The sequence below is a fragment of the Osmerus eperlanus genome, chromosome 10 (assembly GCF_963692335.1).
Source record: "Osmerus eperlanus chromosome 10, fOsmEpe2.1, whole genome shotgun sequence".
Lineage (NCBI taxonomy): Eukaryota > Metazoa > Chordata > Actinopteri > Osmeriformes > Osmeridae > Osmerus > Osmerus eperlanus.
Window position 1 is genome coordinate 5,039,089 of NC_085027.1, and position 11,035 is coordinate 5,050,123.

The 11,035-nt window shown below is 44.5% G+C and overlaps 2 protein-coding genes across 2 annotated transcripts; one reads left to right on the forward strand and one right to left on the reverse strand.

Moving 5' to 3' along the window:
- Positions 1–1,307: 1,307 nt before the first annotated feature.
- Positions 1,308–3,136, reverse strand: si:dkey-148a17.6 (uncharacterized protein LOC108190685 homolog). Its single transcript, XM_062471226.1, has one exon. It carries the CDS (start codon positions 3,078–3,080, stop codon positions 1,995–1,997), a length of 1,086 nt encoding a protein of 361 aa, XP_062327210.1. The 5' UTR covers positions 3,081–3,136; the 3' UTR covers positions 1,308–1,994.
- A 2,013-nt stretch (positions 3,137–5,149) lies between these two features.
- On the forward strand, positions 5,150–11,032 carry amfrb (autocrine motility factor receptor b). Its single transcript, XM_062471642.1, has 14 exons — positions 5,150–5,322; positions 6,056–6,406; positions 6,502–6,594; positions 6,739–6,903; positions 7,773–7,925; positions 8,077–8,117; positions 8,401–8,533; positions 8,779–8,912; positions 9,074–9,184; positions 9,308–9,507; positions 9,611–9,714; positions 9,941–10,075; positions 10,213–10,403; positions 10,568–11,032. Exons 2-14 carry the CDS (start codon positions 6,149–6,151, stop codon positions 10,716–10,718), a joined length of 1,869 nt encoding a protein of 622 aa, XP_062327626.1. The 5' UTR covers positions 5,150–5,322; positions 6,056–6,148; the 3' UTR covers positions 10,719–11,032.
- The last annotated feature ends 3 nt before the right edge of the window (positions 11,033–11,035 follow it).

Sequence of the window (11,035 nt, forward strand, 5' to 3'; positions counted from 1 at the left end):
GAACAAAAGATTAAAAACAAGTTTGCATCATTGATGAGTACTTAATGAGGGCTCTACTATGCTATATTCTACTTTGCTCTGCTTTGCTGTTTTAGGCTTCTCTGTTCTCGTCTACCCTCCTTCTCTCTCCTCTCCTGTGACAGATTCCTTTCCATGGATTTAACATCAAACCTTTTACTCCATGTAATTTTCCACGATTGCTTACAGACAGCTGCATGCTGACTCACTAAAATCAAGTAAACACTCCTCAGTGTGAAACCAGTGTAAATTACTATAGAAAAGTGGACCTTAATTTCAGGGCCTACAGGAATCATTTTCACATGGTTCTACCTGAAACCACTGTTAATTTTGTGAAGGATCAGACAAGCCATACACATCATCAAACTAGTGAGTGGAGGTGGAAAGGATGCTGGATATTAAACAAATGCCCTAACATAAAAGTCAAGCTTACATTATGTGGACATGAACTATTCAGGAGCAGGTGAGAACAAGCTAATTTTTCTGAAATTGTGTTGTGTTGACACAAAATCTGCAGCCCTGCTCTGTCCCTAACAGTTATTAGAGAACACTCAGAGCACAACTGCTCTGCCACTGCATGTCTGTGTGTGTTTGTGTGTTGAGTGACAGCAGGACATGTTGAATAGAGCCAGGCTTACCGGAACATTATGAAACAGCCCCCCCCCCCCCAGACCCCTGTCTCTAACTTTGCATCAGTCTGGCAACCCTGTGTTAACAGTGAGTTGAATTGTCATAATTTATATCTAATTATTTCCATCTGAGATATTTCTTGTGAGGAAGACTGTGTTCTTGAGTCATAATTTAAGGAGAATGTAAACGTTTAGGTGGATGATGGACAGGTGTGATGCAACAGGTTTCCAATAATCTTTTTGTGAATGTTTTGAAAATCACCTATTTGTTTGGGAAAATATACATAAACACTGCCACCTAATGGACTGTAGACTACACTGGACCAGATAGTGATCAGTTATTTTTCCATGTGCTTTTTGTAGATTTACCAACTTCAGACTCATTGTTCTCAATCATTTCTATTTTGGAGCAACTAGCAAGCATTATTTACATAATTGGGCAAGTAAATGTAGAATTGTATCTATCCCATTATTGCATATTGATGGTAAATCCCCCAACCTTAAATGTTTTTTCATCAAGGGGCAAGATGACACTTTAAAGGAGTTTTGTTACCCTCAAAATACAATTGCATTGCATACAATAAGAAATACGTGAAGCTGACCCGTATGAAACCAGTATGGGGTTCTGACGTGATTTCCATATGACTGTGACAGAGGATAGTTAGTACACAATTCCCCTTTTAATGAGTTAAAGGGAACACAAGCAGCTTTTGATGTTGCAATATGTATGCTACAGACAGTTTGAGGAAGTTGAAACCATGACTGACTCTGTCGCAAAATTGTGGCTATACAGGGGAATCTAACTTTTACCTGTTGAGTTATAAATGTAAGAAACTTGACATTAATATTTACGTTTTAGAAATACATATTTGTAGCTCCATGAATCCAAGCTGTGCTTGGAATAATATATTAAACCAGGAGGAGTTCAGAAATAGAGGCTCAAGAAAAACCACTAGAAAACAGATGCTGTACACTTAACTAAAATGTAAATTATAATCACAAAATGTAAATTGACCAAACTACTCACAAATCTACAAACAGGATTTTATTTTGACCAAAAATATTAGACATAGAGATACTGTAAATTAACATTTAAAACAACACTTGAAAAAACAACACTTGTTAAAATGAAAAAGAGATACTTACACTTAAGTACAACACACAGTTACCAAAACTTTAACTGCTTTCAGAAAACATGCATGTTTACCAAGATCATGCTAACAAAGACACATAGTAACACAAACAAAAATGTTAGAAAAATAACTAAATTATTTATTTGACATACTACACACCTTAACCCAAACATGAAACTGAAAAAGGAAACATAAAAAAAGTTTTTTCTCAATCTCAGGATGAACCCTTTTCTTGAATATTTAGAGAGGAATTCATTTGCTCCTTTGGCTGTATTTCGATTTGGGAGCTGTTGGTGTGAGAGCCCAGCTGCCTCTTACTCATGTAGGACAGCTCTTTAGTCATCTCACCTGGAGATGTGCTGGAAATGTGTCGGAACAGCTTCTGGATACCTGTCTCCCTTAGCGAGCCACGGAACGAGCGTGCCACAAAAACGTACAGCATCGGGTTGACCGTGCTGCTGATGAAGACCAGGGCTCCAGCGATGAAGGTCATGGTCTCCGAGGCTCCCTCCAGGCGCTCTGCCACCTCAGGGTGGGGGTCCTTGACAACCAGGTAAATGAGCGAGAGAATGTTCACCACGTGATGGGGGGTCCAGCAGAGAGTGAACACCACCACCACGCTGGCAATGAGACACGTGGACTTCCGCTTCGACTTGAAGGTCATCTGGGCGATGCGGCTGCAGAGGCAGCTGTAGCAGATCACCAGTATGCAGAGAGGCATCATGTAACCCACCAGGGTCTCCAGCAGCAGAAACACAGCCTCCTGACCACCAGAGGTGTACTCCCTGTATAGGCACTGCTCTTCCCCAGAGTCCCCGTCCAGCACCTGGGTGAGTATGACGGGTATACTTAACAAGAAGGCAGCCGCCCAGATGACCAACAGGAACTTATCCAGTGCCTCTTTTCTTCTCCAAACAGCAGATGCGATCGGGTATCGAATGGCTGCAAAACGCTCCACACTCATGAGGGTGATGAGGAACACGCTGCTGTACATGCAGGCGTTGATAACGTAGACCATGGCCTTACAAGAGGCCTGCCCAAAGACCCAGGAGCAAGCCAGGGAGTATATCCACAGGGGCAGGGTGATGAGCACCAGCAGGTCAGCAACAGCCAGATGGAGGATGAGCACCACGGTGTGGGAGCGCTGCTTGACGTGCCTCACAATGGTCCAGATGACCAGCAGGTTCCCCGGAGCCCCCACCAGGAAGGACAAGCCCAGGATTACACAGGCTACGGTGGTCCTTGCGCCATTCTCCTCAGGGGCCGAGGCTTCGGACGATAGGCTAATGGAGAGGTTCATGCTGCTTGCGTGCCGACAGTGATCTTAGACAGAAAACAAATTGCTGCACAAGCAGTCCTTTACTTCCCTTTAACACGAAAGACAAACAGGAAAGCAATACATCTCTGGAACATCTGAGACGGTGTTGAATCATCATGGTCTCTGTCACATGGTGCTATTAGAAGGTGTGCCCTTTTTTTGTAAACAACTCCAATATTTTAAGAAATGAATGTACATCAAACACATTTATTTTGTATGCTGTTCTTGGTTAAATATCTTGTTACATATTGCCTTTTAAAATGAAAAGTATACATAAAGACTGAACAGAACAATTGTGCGGCTAATAAACAATCGTTTTATTGTATGAATGTGCATTAAGGAGTCAGGTTGCTGAGCGGTTAGGGAATCGGACTAGTAATCTGAAGGTTGCCGGTTCAATTCTGGCCGTGCAAAATGACGTTGTGTCCTTGGGCAAGGCACTTCACCCTACTTGCCTCGGGGGAATGTCCCTTTATTTACTGTTAGTCGCTCTGGATTAGAGCGTCTACTAAATGTAAAACAATTTACTGTAATGCCCGTGCTTGGGAAAATAAGTCGAGTTGGACACAACGTCAACAACACCAATTTTTTTAGCCACCTAGGCTGTTGTTCCGGCCCCAGCCTATTCCACTAACTGACACAGATATCCAACTTGGGTGGCTTGAGAATTATTGCAGGGAGAACCGAGAGACCCGAACAAACATGACCTCTCGTTTTAACCCCTTCAAACCCCGCAAGGTTTCACACAAAGAACGTGGAACTTAAACACATAACAACATTCCCACCCAACCAAATAGAAGCCCTTATCCCAGGTGACTACATTACTATGATTCAAAGCTTCAAGCATTGATTAAATAAAAAAGATTTTAGTGAAAATTTAGTTCATATTTATAACAAAATGACAAATATATATATTTTCAAAACTACAAAATATGAAATCATTTGATCCACAGGTCACACCAGAAATGAATAAAATTTACTCAATTTGCAGGTTTACAGCAAACTTGTTTTATGCAATCATGCACACTTCCATGTTAAAGTTGTACTTTCCAATTTGACATTAAACTAAACCATCAAGACATTGAATTCTACAGCATCCCAAATGGCTTGTTCCAATCCAAGGGCTTGGTTGCCCTTTTTTACTTCTGATACCAAACTGCCAGTTCCTCTTTTTGGGGTGTGTGAGGCCATTTCCTGGCCATTTCCACGCATTTTAACAATTTCACACTCTCACGCAACACCTTGTATTTTCTCACGCTGAGAAGGCAACGCCAACCAAGTTGGTAGGGAGGACAAACGTTCTGCTCTCAATGTTATCACAATGTATTAACATTGTTCATATTCATTATTATCATTTACATTTAGCAGACGCTCTTATCCAGAGCGACTTACAGTAAGTACAGGGACATTCCCCCCGAGGCAAGTAGGGTGAAGTGCCTTGCCCAAGGACACAACGTCAGTTGGCATGGAACTGGCAACGTTCGGATTACTAGCCCGATTCCCTCACCGCTCAGCCACCTGACTCCCATTATCATCATAATTTTTTTTCCTAGGAAAAACTATAGGCCCACTGACTTTTCCACTGGCCCGCCCAAAATACTTGTATTATATATATAATAAATTGACTCAAGTTATAGGTTGAACCATACACAGGTAACTAAAAAAATACAGAGAAAAAGAACCTTCAGGGCTTGTCATGGAGTTCGTGTGAAAGAAACACAGATTTTTTTCCACCCATTCAATTTCTGTCTCAGCTGGTTAAGAGTTGGCAGCCCTGCAGATTAAAGAAGAGCCAAGTGCAGGGCTCTTAAGTTTTATTTTATTATTTTATTAACCTTTCGAAACTTTTTTTCGAAAATATTTGTTTTGTTGCCTTCTGCCTTGCTCGATGGTAAGTTAGTAGACAAGCTAACGTTTGTTGTGCGTGGAAATGAAAAATGAAAAAAGGCGCACAATGACAATAAATAATATTGATCCTGCCATCAAATAAAGATTAAAACTCAAGTAACCCATTCATATGTACTCCCATTTCTGGGACTTTTATTTTGACAGCTGTGTGGATGACGTTGCTTAGAAACTCAGACGTCTGGAGCTAGCTAGCTAGCCAGCTAGTTTACAGTCTGATGACTTGTTTCGCTGAAATAAAACGATGATGTCAACTTAGCGAAGCATTGCTTTTGTAATTTAATAGCACTACGCTGGACTAAAATATCAACTTAAAACAGTAAGAAAGGTTTAGAGACATATTTGGGTGCCTAGAAAATAGTTCACCTTTGTTGTAAGCTTGGTGTATTTACAGTAGCTACTAGTACAGTAGCTAGCTACCCTACTGTAGCTAACTAACGCGTTAGCAATGTCTGGCTGCTTGAGCTGTTAGCGAGTGTTGTGAAAGGTAATTTGTAGACATAGTTATATATTTAGCAATATACCCTGCGAGTCGATAGTATTTTCTAGCTCGATAAATTGGCCAGCTGACCGTTGGACACGTTTTAGAAATTCGTCGTATAAAATGCGTTATTCTTTAGGTGTTAGCTCTAGCTACAGTACTGTAACGTTGACAATTGAAAACTAGCTACTGTACACGTTAGCCAACACAAGCTAGCTAGTTAGCTATTCGTCTGTACTAATAGGCGAACTGTCTGTCTTGATCAGTCAGTATATAAGGTACTTTAGGACCGAAGTACTATTTATTTTAAATGATTTGAACAATGGCTATGGTTGCATTGCGGTTGTACAGTAACTGGTTTTGAATGTAACGTCAATTGCGACTGTAGCTATTTAAACAATGTGGCACCAGTGTTAGCTAGTCAAACAAACTAAATATACTTGGGGATCACGTCCACTTGGAAGGAGACAACCGTTTTGTTTCAAAGATGCTTATTTATAGTTGGGCTGTACATAACTGGCTTTTCTAGTGCATGTGAAATGCTAAGTTTGTTTGGTTTCTGCTCTTTCAGGACGTCCGGCTAGACAAAGCTGGGGTGTTTTGGTAACTGGTATCTAGCCAATTTACCTCACAAGTCTGGTGAAAGAGAAGGCAAACCTCAACCATGCCTCTGCTTTTTTTGGAGAGGTTTCCTTGGCCCAGTCTGCAAACCTACACAGCGCTGAGTGTGGCCCTACTGGCTGGTAGCATTTTCAGCGCCTACACCACTGTGACAGATCCTGGGTATGAGGTCTCAGATGTGGATGAGCCTCCACCCATTCCCTCTGGTGTAGACATTGAAGACCTTAGTGGTGATACTGGGGACAAAGACTTGGCATCCACCGTTCTGGGGTACCTTGTGGCTGACAGTCTGTTTGTATGGGTGAGTTTTAGGCTACTCAAGACAGTTGGATATGGTTAAAAATCAGATGTCAGTTTGTTCAAGAATGGAAATGTGCTCATACACTCTATCCTCAGGTGTTGGTCAACACAGCTTGCTGCTCTCTGATGCTGATCGCTAAGATGATCCAGTGTATTGTGTTTGGGCCCCTCCGGGTCAGCGAGAAACAGGTGACTGATCATGGATGTCTGGCACTATGTTGTTGATGTTGTCTAAACATCGTTTTGTTAGTAGACTGTTTGTTTTCCCTAAGTGTACACCTTTACTGAATAGAGCCTTTCCCCCTTCTTACGGACTCTTTCTCTTCCCCTCAGCACCTGAAGGACAAGTTCTGGAACTTTATCTTCTACAAGTTCATCTTCATCTTTGGGGTGCTGAACGTGCAGACGGTGGAGGAGGTGGTCATGTGGTGTCTGTGGTTCTCTGCCCTGGTCTTCCTCCACCTCATGGTCCAGCTCTGCAAGGACCGCTTTGAATATGTACGTCTCACCCTCTGGCGCCGGGGGCATATGCTTTTAGAGGGTTCAGACTGATAGGAAAAGCTTTCCACAATTGAGATGGTTTGTGTGGTTGCAGTGAAAAGGCATGCCAACTAAAGCATTTGAAATGGATATTTGTATCACATGATACTGATATATTTAATGAAGCACAGCAAAGTCATATGAGGGAACGATTTTTGTACCGTGTTTTTAATTTTAGCCAGTGGAGTGGTTATAAGGGGGCCGTTCACTAGGAAGGATGACCTTATTTACTTGTTTTCAGTGTAAACATAGAAGCAGCTATCCTAGGCCTACTTTTTGGATGGCACAGCCATGACGTGTTGAACCATAACATAAGTCAATGAGTGACTACCACAGTATCTTTTTCAGCACTATTAATAGTGCTTGCAGCATGCAGGACTTCACTTAGTCTAATGTTTCAGAATACAATTATAGACCTTGAGAGAAATAGATTTAGTTTAGCCCATTTGCTTGATATTTCGATGCTAGTCAAAACTGGACCATTGTACTTTCCAATGTTATCTGCTGTCAATGTCTGCTGTTGACGTCATGTGCTGACCTTTTATTACATAACCAGGCTGGAGTCTACTACTTTAGTTATCTGTTAATGTGTGTAAATGTGATAGCGCTGTGTGTATATAACCCAGCTGAATTGTATTAAGGTACTCCTCAGTGGAAATACCACGCAAATGTCATCATAGTGCTAAACTGGCTAAAGTGTTTTTTTGTCAAGTTTGTGCTTAGCAGTGCTCATGGTCTGTCAGATGTTTTCATGTCAGACTATATGACTTAATGTTGATTTGTGTTCCCTCCCTTACACTAACCCCCCCCGCCCCCTTCCCCTGCAGCTGTCCTTCTCCCCCACCACTCCTATGAACAGCCATGTCCGTGTCCTGGCCCTGCTGGTGTCTCTGCTGCTGGGCTGCTGTGGCCTGGCTGTTGTGTGTGGCCTGCTGGGAGCGGTCCATGGGATGCACACCCTCTCCTTCATGGCTGCCGAAGTGAGATACCTTTCCCCCACCCCTTCTAAAGTCATTGTACACAAGAGAAAGGGTTGTGTTGTGTTGAGAAAGGGTTTATGTATTTACTACTCGTTTATTCTACTCTGACTCATTTCTAAATCTAACCCTGTTTCAAACCCCTCCACTACAGTGTCTATTGGTGACTGTACGAACAGGGCATGTCATCATGCGGTAAGTGTTTGCTATCTACCTTTGTACTCGACATAGCAACCCTGATTACACGACATATGCAGATTTAGAATGACCTACCTCTGAGCCAGCAGTTTGTTTTTCCTCTGTTGCCATGGGAACCAGATGAAAGGCTGCTTTGTGCTAACGAGTGATCAGGGGGTGATTACCTCAAGCTCTATTTGGAAAAGGGACTTGTTCATTACTTACCAAGACATTATTATACATGTACATCTTAGCCATGTCGATAAGCACCTATGCATTAGTATTTTTGTGTTTTTTCCAGGTATTCTATTCACTTGTGTGATCTGAACCACCCTGGGACTTGGGAGAGCAAGGGCACCTACGTGTACTACACAGACTTCATCATGGAGCTGACTATGCTGTCCCTGGACCTAATGCACCACATCCACATGCTGGTAAGAGAGGATAAGCAGAGCGCCCCCTGTAGGCCTTATTGCAGTACTATAACTAAATGAGAGTGTGCTAGAAAGAAAAGCTGGTAGACTTTGACTTTCCAGTAACAGAGCTATCACTTCCAGGTCATGAGAGTCTCAGTAGCCTCTGAAGAAGGCTGGCTAAATTAGCTGCAGTAATGATTAACACAAGGAGAGCTGAATTTGTTATTTTGTTCCTGTTTGATCTCTCCTCTTTATCATCTCAGCTGTTTGGAAACATCTGGCTGTCCATGGCCAGTCTAGTCATCTTCATGCAGCTGCGCTATCTCTTCCACGAGGTCCAGCGACGCATCCGCCGCCACAAGAACTACCTGCGCGTCATCGACAACATGGAGGCGAGGTCTGCCAGCTCACAATAACAAGGCGTTCATGATTCTTTCTCTTCAACATTTTGGGATGTATTCACCGGAGAACATGGCCTTGCTAAGGAGCCAGGGTTTATGGTTTTCCTTGAATGATTTCGAGTTTTCTAAATGGGATATCTGCCATGTATCCATACAGGTTTGCAGTGGCCACAGCAGAGGAGCTCACTGCCAACAACGATGACTGTGCAATCTGCTGGGATGCCATGCAGACTGCACGCAAACTGCCCTGTGGCCATCTCTTCCACAAGTAAGAGCAATCTACCCTGGCCTGGTTCCTTACTCCGGATGCCAATCTTCCACAAAGGGATGCTTTGTGGACTGACCGGCCAAGGGAATATCTGTCGTATATTGATGTCCTTGTCTGTCTCAGCTCCTGCCTCCGCTCCTGGCTGGAGCAGGACACCTCGTGCCCTACTTGTCGGATGTCCCTGAACATCAACGGAGATGGGGGCCTGGCACGGGCCCAGCAGCACCCAGGGGGGCCCCTGGAGGATAACATGGGCCCCGGAGGGCCTGCTGCAGATGCCCGGCCACACATCAACCATCACAACCATTTCTTCCACTTCGATGGTGAGGCCCAGTAGGGTTGAGAGTGACTGCATCCAGACTCCTAGGCCTGCATAGGTAAAACCAAGGTTGTGTTGTTTTGTGACCGTGTGTCTTCCTCTTCCAGGATCCCGCATTGCCAGTTGGCTGCCCAGTTTTTCAGTTGAGGTGATGCACACCACCAACCTCCTGGGCATCGCTCAGGCCAACAACTCTCAGCTGAATGCCATGGTGAGTTAGCGGTGTCACGGTTTCATCCCTTAAACCTAGATGTTCGTGTCCTTCAAAATCTGACCTTTGGCGTTCAGAGTGATTGTGATTTTACTCCTCTTAATTTTCAGTTGAAGAAAGGTTTTGACAATGTCTGTATGCTGTTGTGGGTTTCATTTGTTGGCTTGCTAAGGATTTATCTGGACGCTGGGTAATGTAGTGTTTCCTTCTCCTCCCTCTTCCGCAGGCCCACCAGATCCAGGAGATGTTTCCCCAGGTGCCCTACCACCTGGTGCTGCAGGACCTGCAGCTGACCCGCTCTGTGGAGGTCACCACTGACAACATCTTGGAGGGACGCATCCAGGTGCCGTTCCCTACACAGGTGAGCACAGAGGCTGTTTGGGCCTCAGTTGATCTGAAACAGCTGTGACGATGGTGAGCATCAAGAAGGATTTGCTGAAAGAGCTTTGGTTATTTCTCCGATTGGAGGCTGATTAAACGTGGTTGTTTGGGCCTCAGCCTTCAGAGCGAGCCGCACTGCAGGGTGGCCCTGCATCAGAAGAGCCAGCTGGGGCCAGTGGAGGGGAGCACGGCAGGCCCAGCGAGCTAGACAACCTTGAGGTCAGAGGCAGCCGCTTCTCTAAGTCGGCCGAGGAGAGACAGAAGATGTTAATGCAGAGGAAGGATGAACTCTTGCAGCAAGCACGCAGGTACAAAATCAAAGTTACAACCAAACTTTCAAAATAAAGGTACCCCCTTTTCAGTACGTCTTTCACAACCGTCTCTTTCTTTTGGAAATGTCCCATGACTTGTTCTTGCAACCACAGCGGGAGCGACTGCATTCAGTAAGACCCGCTTGTACGTTCCCTTGTAGGAGATACCTGAGTAAGAGCCCAGAGGAAGAAGAGGAGAACCCGCCCAGACTGGAGGATGACGGGCCTGACTCCAACCTGCTCAGGCACAGGACCCTGGCAGCCGCAGCAGCAGAGAGACGCAACGAAAACCACCAGGACCCGGCACCCTGAGACCCAGCTCACATGCCCACGCGCTCAGACCAGCCTCCAGACCCCTCCAGAGTGACCACCACACTCATTTTAAGAGGCCCTGAAAGAGCTAGTCCCACATTCAAAATGATCCACGGAAATACCTACACAAACGTGATTTGAAACCAGTGTTCCGAGCATGGCTGCAGCGGGGGTGGGCTGCTTTAGACTGCCTTTAGAAAGACGAGACCTGCCAGAAAATTAGGAATGGCCTGTGAGTCTGAGCTTTCATAAGTGTCTACATGGGCGTGTGCGTGTGTGCGTGTGTGCGTGTGTGTGTGTGTGTGTGTGTGGGGGGG

Bases quoted from the DNA above. Each gene is read 5' to 3' on its own strand.
- si:dkey-148a17.6 (XM_062471226.1), bottom strand. From the start codon at position 3,080: ATGAACCTCTCCATTAGCCTATCGTCCGAAGCCTCGGCCCCTGAGGAG.
- amfrb (XM_062471642.1), top strand. From the start codon at position 6,149: ATGCCTCTGCTTTTTTTGGAGAGGTTTCCTTGGCCCAGTCTGCAAACC. The intron at 6,407-6,501 runs GTGAGTTTTAGG...CTCTATCCTCAG, and splicing joins CTGACAGTCTGTTTGTATGG to GTGTTGGTCAACACAGCTTG. The intron at 8,913-9,073 runs GTCTGCCAGCTC...GTATCCATACAG, and splicing joins ATCGACAACATGGAGGCGAG to GTTTGCAGTGGCCACAGCAG.